Source organism: Procambarus clarkii, chromosome 10 (genome assembly GCF_040958095.1).
Source record: "Procambarus clarkii isolate CNS0578487 chromosome 10, FALCON_Pclarkii_2.0, whole genome shotgun sequence".
NCBI lineage: Eukaryota > Metazoa > Arthropoda > Malacostraca > Decapoda > Cambaridae > Procambarus > Procambarus clarkii.
Window position 1 is genome coordinate 26,996,101 of NC_091159.1, and position 8,329 is coordinate 27,004,429.

The window sequence follows — 8,329 nt, forward strand, 5'->3', positions numbered from 1 at the left end:
ACAGTCTCCACCACCACCACCACCAGCACCTCCACCACCACCATCACCATCACCTCCACCACCACAGTCTCCACCACCACCACCACCATCACCATCACCTCCACCACCACAGTCTCCACCACCACTACCACCATCACCAGCACCTCCACCACCACAGTCTCCACCACCACCACCACCACCATCACCAGCACCTCCACCACCACAGTCTCCACCACCACCACCATCACCAGCACCTCCACCACCACAGTCTCCACCACCACCACCACCATCACCAGCACCTCCACCACCACAGTCTCCACCACCACCACCACCATCACCAGCACCTCCACCACCACAGTCTCCACCACCACCACCAACACCACCAGCACCTCCACCACCACAGTCTCCACCACCACCACCATCACCAGCACCTCCACCACCACAGTCTCCACCACCACCAGCACCTCCACCACCACAGTCTCCACCACCACCACCACCATCACCAGTACCTCCACCACCACAGTCTCCACCACCACCACCACCATCACCAGCACCTCCACCACCACCACCACCATCACCAGCACCTCTACCACCACAGTCTCCACCACCACCACCACCATCACCAGCACCTCCACCACCACAGTCTCCACCACCAACACCACCATCACCAGCACCTCCACCACCACAGTCTCCACCACCACCACCACCATCACCAGCACCTCCACCACCACAGTCTCCACCACCAACACCACCATCACCAGCACCTCCACCACCACAGTCTCCACCACCACCATCACCAGCACCTCCACCACCACAGTCTCCACCACCACCACCACCATCACCAGCACCTCCACCACCACAGTCTCCACCACCACCACCACCATCACCAGCACCTCCACCACCACAGTCTCCACCACCACCATCACCAGCACCTCCACCACCACCACCACCATCACCAGCACCTCCACCACCACAGTCTCCACCACCACCACCACCATCACCAGCACCTCCACCACCACAGTCTCCACCACCACCACCACCACCATCACCAGCACCTCCACCACCACAGTCTCCACCACCACCACCACCATCACCAGCACCTCCACCACCACCACCACCATCACCAGCACCTCCACCACCACAGTCTCCACCACCAACACCACCATCACCAGCACCTCCACCACCACAGTCTCCACCACCACCACCACCATCGCCAGCACCTCCACCACCACAGTCTCCACCACCACCACCACCATCACCAGTACCTCCACCACCACAGTCTCCACCACCACCACCACCATCACCAGCCTTCCACCACCACAGTCTCCACCACCACCACCACCACCATCACCAGCCTTCCACCACCACAGTCTCCACCACCACCACCACCACCATCACCAGCACCTCCACCACCACAGTCTCCACCACCACCATCACCAGCACCTCCACCACCACAGTCTCCACCACCACCACCACCATCACCAGTACCTCCACCACCACAGTCTCCACCACCACCACCATCACCAGCACCTCCACCACCACAGTCTCCACCACCACCAGCACCACCACAGTCTCCACCACCACCACCACCATCACCAGTACCTCCACCACCACAGTCTCCACCACCACCACCACCATCACCAGCACCTCCACCACCACCACCACCATCACCAGCACCTCCACCACCACAGTCTCCACCACCACCACCACCATCACCAGCACCTCCACCACCACAGTCTCCACCACCACCACCACCATCACCAGCACCTCCACCACCACAGTCTCCACCACCACCATCACCAGCACCTCCACCACCACCACCACCATCACCAGCACCTCCACCACCACAGTCTCCACCACCACCACCACCATCACCATCACCTCCACCACCACAGTCTCCACCACCACCACCACCACCATCACCAGCACCTCCACCACCACAGTCTCCACCACCACCACCACCATCACCAGCACCTCCACCACCACCACCACCATCACCAGCACCTCCACCACCACAGTCTCCACCACCACCACCACCATCACCAGCACCTCCACCACCACAGTCTCCACCACCACCACCACCATCACCAGCACCTCCACCACCACAGTCTCCACCACCACCACCACCATCACCAGCACCTCCACCACCACAGTCTCCACCACCACCACCACCATCACCAGCACCTCCACCACCACAGTCTCCACCACCACCACCACCATCACCTCCACCACCACCAACACCACCGCTAGTGTTGCTGGGAATGAACGTGAAGGACCCGCGCCAGGGAACAAGCTCGTACATGTCAATGTTAGCAAAGACGCAAAGTTGATGAGGAATGTAAAAACAGAGGAAGATTGCAGGAAGTTACAGGAAGACCTACACAAATCCCAGGAGTGGTTAAACAAATGGCTGCTGGAATTTAATCCCAACAAGTGTAAGGTAATGAAGACGGGAAAGGGAGAGAGGAGACCAGGAGGCATCTACACCATAAGGGGAAAGGCAACTACTTTTTATTGGAAAGATAGTTTGAGTGAATATAATTCACACTAACAACAGAGGCACAAACAAACAGGGTAACATCAGCAGCATATGAGACGCTGGCAAATATAAGAACATCATATAGAAACCTAAATCTTGACTCCTTCAAGACACTCTACACAACGTATGTTAGACCAATACTGGAATATGCAGCCCCGGCATGGAATCCACACCTTGTGAAGCATAAACAAATCTTGCAGCAAGATTGGTGCCCGAGCAAATGGGTTAAGCTACGAGAATAGGCTAATGTAACTAAATGTCATAACCACAGAGGATACCAGGAACATAGTGGATATGATCACAATATACAAGATACTGAGAGGAATAGATAAGGTGGACAAAGTTAGCCTCTTCAAATTGATTGAAAGTAGGACAAGAGGACACAGGTGGAAGCAGGAAAGCAAATGAGTCTATGGAATATAAGAAAGTACTCGTCCCCTGTACGGGTGGTCAACAAGTGGTTACTGAAAGAAGAAGTTGTGGAAGCCACCTCCATCCACATCTTGAAGGCCAGATTCGACACAGATTTTTAACGTCAGAATCCAATAGGAGCTGCCTCGTATGGACCAATAGGAGCTGCCTCGTATGGACCAATAGGAGCTGCCTCGTATGGACCAATAGGAGCTGCCTCGTATGGACCAATAGGAGCTGCCTCGTATGGACCAATAGGTCTTCTATATTATTATATATTCTCATGTCCTTATATATCAGTCCATCCTCCTGTTTTCCGGAAAACTGTTTTCGACTTGTGTTGCAAAGACAAACCTAACCTAACCTTCCAGGTCCTAATACACGATATCTAAGGCTTAATATAGTACATATGTATACTATACTAGACCTAAGAATATTTCTTTTTTTTTTTTAGCTTCATTTTTGTCAGGCTCTTATAAAGTATACAGTACAAAGTTCTATCTAATTGTTTAGAACGTCAAGTTCTAAGTGCTTAGAACGTCAATCTTTTTACTATAGTTACCAAAACTACTATCTAAACATGGGAATAGGTTGTAAACATTGTGTTTAAAGGTAAATTTCAAATATGCTGAATAAAATAAATCAGAAAATAATATTTATTATATTATAATATAGTGAATAAACCCTATCATGGGTAGTAGGCATCCATGGGTAAAGAATTACCTAACAGGTAAAATTCAAATATGCTGAATGAAGTAAATAAATTGACTGTTTAGTGTTGAGAGACTAGACAACTTTTCAGACTGATTCAGACATTTAAAAAAAAAACTTTAGAAAAAGGCTGAGGCAAACAGACATGGAAATTGTGCTTTGGAGTAATGTGCTTGAATAACAGAAAGGCTCTTCCTACATTTCAAAGGCTCCAGCCACAGATTCAAGTGTTTCGGAAATTCAAAAAAATTGTGTTTCTCAAGTTTGCTGTTTGTCTTGGAGTTCCTCACAATTTTAAATCGTACACACACACAAACACACACGCACGCACGCACACACACACACACACGCACGAATTTTTTCAGTGTCAGGGTAGTTAACAAATGGAATGCATTAGGCAGTGATGTGGTGGAGGCTGACTCCATACACAGTTTCAAGTGTAGATATGATAGAGCCCAGTAGGCTCAGGAACCTGTACACCAGTTGATTGACAGTTGAGAGGCGGGACCAAAGAGCCAGAGCTCAACCCCCGCAAACACAACTAGGTGAGTACGCACGCATGCACGCACCCCTCGCACTTACGCACGCAAACGGCAGTGAAGGTTGGGCAGATTGCGTATTTCAGGACTGGCAAAAAGCCTTTGACACAGTACCTCAGACGAGATTGAGATATAAACTTGAAAGGCAGGAGAAGTAAGCGGAAAAGCCTTAACATGGGTAAGGAATTACCTAACAGGAGTCAGAGAGCAACAGTAAGGGAGCCGGTGGCCGAGTGGACAGAACACTGGACGCGTGATCTTGTGGTCCCGGGTTCGATCCCAGGCGCCGGTGAGAAACAATGGGCAGAGTTTCTTTTATCCTGATGCTCCTGTTACCTAGCAGTAAATAGGTACCTGGGAGTTAGTCAGCTGTCACGGGCTGCTTCCTAGGGGTGGAGGCTTGAGGACCGGGCCGCGGGGACACTAAAGCCCCGAAATCATCTCAAGATAAGGTGGGTAAGAAGTTAAAACTGACGTATAGATTACCTCAACGACCGGTGCTGGCTATTTCTTATATATCTAAACGACCTACTTTGTGTTGAAGATCAATAGGAAGACCTGGGTAAATACTGGTTTGAAAACAGTGTTGCTGGTTTAAGGAACAAATTATCAGGTATAGCGGGAGCCCACCCTGCAATAAACAAAAAAAAATTGCTCCTGACCCCAGCACGGATTCACACCGTACTCGAGGTGTGAATCCGTGCGAATCCGTGTGAATCCGAGACGACTCATCAGATAGTCTCCCTCTCGTCGTTAGACGTAGTCACAGACCAGCTTGTACCATCAAAAGATTCATGCAATGAAGTCGAGGAGTAGTCTGATTCCATCTGACTCTCCACCTCCACCACTGGGGTCGAGGAGTAGTCTGATTCCATATCCTGACTCTCCACCTCCACCACTGGGGTCGAGGAGTAGTCTGATTCCATCTGACTCTCCACCTCCACCACTGGGGTCGAGGAGTAGTCTGATTCCATCTGACTCTCCACCTCCACCACTGGGGTCGAGGAGTAGTCTGATTCCATCTGACTCTCCACCTCCACCACTGAGGTCGAGGAGTAGTCTGATTCCATCTCCTGACTCTCCACCTCCACCACTGAGGTCGAGGAGTAGTCTGATTCCATCTCCTGACTCTCCACCTCCACCACTGAGGTCGAGGAGTAGTCTGATTCCATCTGACTCTCCACCTCCACCACTGAGGTCGAGGAGTAGTCTGATTCCATCTGACTCTCCACCTCCTCCACTGAGGTCGAGGAGTAGTCTGATTCCATCTCCTGACTCTCCACTGAGGTCGAGGAGTAGTCTGATTCCATCTGCTGACTCTCCACCTCCACCACTGGGGTCGAGGAGTAGTCTGATTCCATCTCCTGACTCTCCACCTCCACCACTGAGGTCGAGGAGTAGTCTGATTCCATCTCCTGACTCTCCACCTCCACCACTGAGGTCGAGGAGTAGTCTGATTCCATCTCCTGACTCTCCACCTCCACCACTGAGGTCGAGGAGTAGTCTGATTCCATCTCCTGACTCTCCACCTCCTCCACTGAGGTCGAGGAGTAGTCTGATTCCATCTCCTGACTCTCCACCTCCTCCACTGAGGTCGAGGAGTAGTCTGATTCCATCTCCTGACTCTCCACCTCCACCACTGAGGTCGAGGAGTAGTCTGATTCCATCTCCTGACTCTCCACTGAGGTCGAGGAGTAGTCTGATTTCATCTCCTGACTCTCCACCTCCACCACAGGGGTCGAGGAGTAGTCTGATTCCATCTCCTGACTCTCCACCTCCACCACTGGGGTCGAGGAGTAGTCTGATTCCATCTCCTGACTCTCCACCTCCACCACTGAGGTCGAGGAGTAGTCTGATTCCATCTCCTGACTCTCCACCTCCACCACTGAGGTCGAGGAGTAGTCTGATTCCATCTCCAGACTCTCCACCTCCACCACTGAGGTCGAGGAGTAGTCTGATTCCATCTCCTGACTCTCCACCTCCACCACTGAGGTCGAGGAGTAGTCTGATTCCATCTCCTGACTCTCCACCTCCTCCACTGAGGTCGAGGAGTAGTCTGATTCCATCTCCTGACTCTCCACCTCCACCACTGAGGTCGAGGAGTAGTCTGATTCCATCTCCTGACTCTCCACCTCCACCACTGAGGTCGAGGAGTAGTCTGATTCCATCTCCTGACTCTCCACCTCCACCACTGAGGTCGAGGAGTAGTCTGATTCCATCTCCTGACTCTCCACCTCCACCACTGAGGTCGAGGAGTAGTCTGATTCCATCTCCTGACTCTCCACCTCCTCCACTGAGGTCGAGGAGTAGTCTGATTCCATCTCCTGACTCTCCACCTCCACCACTGAGGTCGAGGAGTAGTCTGATTCCATCTCCTGACTCTCCACCTCCTCCACTGAGGTCGAGGAGTAGTCTGATTCCATCTCCTGACTCTCCACCTCCACCACTGAGGTCGAGGAGTAGTCTGATTCCATCTCCTGACTCTCCACCTCCTCCACTGAGGTCGAGGAGTAGTCTGATTCCATCTCCTGACTCTCCACCTCCACCACTGAGGTCGAGGAGTAGTCTGATTCCATCTCCTGACTCTCCACCTCCACCACTGAGGTCGAGGAGTAGTCCTGATTCCATCTCCTGACTCTCCACCTCCACCACTGAGGTCGAGGAGTAGTCTGATTCCATCTCCTGACTCTCCACCTCCACCACTGAGGTCGAGGAGTAGTCTGATTCCATCTCCTGACTCTCCACCTCCACCACTGTGGTAGAGGAGTAGTCTGATTCCATCTCCTGACTCTCCACCTCCACCACTGAGGTCGAGGAGTAGTCTGATTCCATCTCCTGACTCTCCACCTCCTCCACTGAGGTCGAGGAGTAGTCTGATTCCATCTCCTGACTCTCCACCTCCACCACTGAGGTCGAGGAGTAGTCTGATTCCATCTCCTGACTCTCCACCTCCTCCACTGAGGTCGAGGAGTAGTCTGATTCCATCTCCTGACTCTCCACCTCCACCACTGAGGTCGAGGAGTAGTCTGATTCCATCTCCTGACTCTCCACCTCCACCACTGAGGTCGAGGAGTAGTCTGATTCCATCTCCTGACTCTCCACCTCCACCACTGAGGTCGAGGAGTAGTCTGATTCCATCTCCTGACTCTCCACCTCCTCCACTGAGGTCGAGGAGTAGTCTGATTCCATCTCCTGACTCTCCACCTCCTCCACTGAGGTCGAGGAGTAGTCTGATTCCATCTCCTGACTCTCCACCTCCTCCACTGAGGTCGAGGAGTAGTCTGATTCCATCTCCTGACTCTCCACCTCCTCCACTGAGGTCGAGGAGTAGTCTGATTCCATCTCCTGACTCTCCACCTCCACCACTGGGGTCGAGGAGTAGTCTGATTCCTCCTGCTGACTCTCCACCTCCTCCACTGAGGGGAAGAATGGCACTTTGGTCGTTACTTTTCTTTCAACCTCTTCCTCAGAAGCCACAAAACTCCATGTGATTATGGCCGCATATTCTGCACATATTCTGAAAATACTTCTCCCTTTTCAAGGCCTCGGTTGCGGCCACGTGGTCCCGCCAGGCGCCCAGACCGATACATAAGCACCCCAAGAATCCGAACGGGAAAGGTACTGCACCGAACAGCCCGGCGCCAGTGGCGTAGAAAACCGGGCCCGCGTTCCAGCCGGGGACAGGAGGGACTTCCTCTTTCATCTGAGGATTCATGCACTTCTGGCAGTCCTCTGTGCAAGGGTATCGGTATTTGTTCGGTATTGCCATCAGCAACGCCGGCCGGACACTCTTGGGTCGCGTTCCTGCTGCTGGAACACCAGTAGCCGTTCCTGCTGGAGCTGTAACCGCTCCTGCTGGAGCAGCTGTAGCCTCTCCTGCTGGAGGAGGTGTAGCCGCTCCTGCTGGAGCTGTAACCGCTCCTGCTGGAGCAGCTGTAGCCTCTCCTGCTGGCGGAGCAGAAGCCTCGCCGCAGGCTCCACGAGGCTCCTGCAAGAGGAGGACATAGGCCCCCAACCAGCCAAATCCCTAAATCCTGGACCACACAAACCAGGCAGTTAACGGTGGCACCCCAGAGCCCCAGGAGAACGAGCGTGCCCACCAACATACCCAGCAGCGCTGATGCCCAGAAATGCACGAGTCCCCACGGTG

The 8,329-nt window shown here is 52.9% G+C and overlaps 1 protein-coding gene across 1 annotated transcript in view; it reads right to left on the reverse strand.

Annotated features, from left to right (window-relative positions):
- Positions 1 to 4,910: 4,910 nt before the first annotated feature.
- LOC123747530 (enolase-phosphatase E1-like) overlaps positions 4,911 to 8,329 on the reverse strand; it is a 27,816-nt gene continuing 24,397 nt past the window's right edge. The window contains exons 2-7 of the mRNA XM_069322249.1: positions 7,479 to 7,644; positions 6,720 to 6,881; positions 5,999 to 6,166; positions 5,753 to 5,962; positions 5,309 to 5,563; positions 4,911 to 5,125 (exon numbers count right to left, since the gene is read on the reverse strand). Of these exons, the coding sequence (XP_069178350.1) occupies positions 4,911 to 5,125; positions 5,309 to 5,563; positions 5,753 to 5,962; positions 5,999 to 6,166; positions 6,720 to 6,881; positions 7,479 to 7,644 (1,176 nt within the window). The remainder of the gene's footprint in view (positions 5,126 to 5,308; positions 5,564 to 5,752; positions 5,963 to 5,998; positions 6,167 to 6,719; positions 6,882 to 7,478; positions 7,645 to 8,329) is intronic.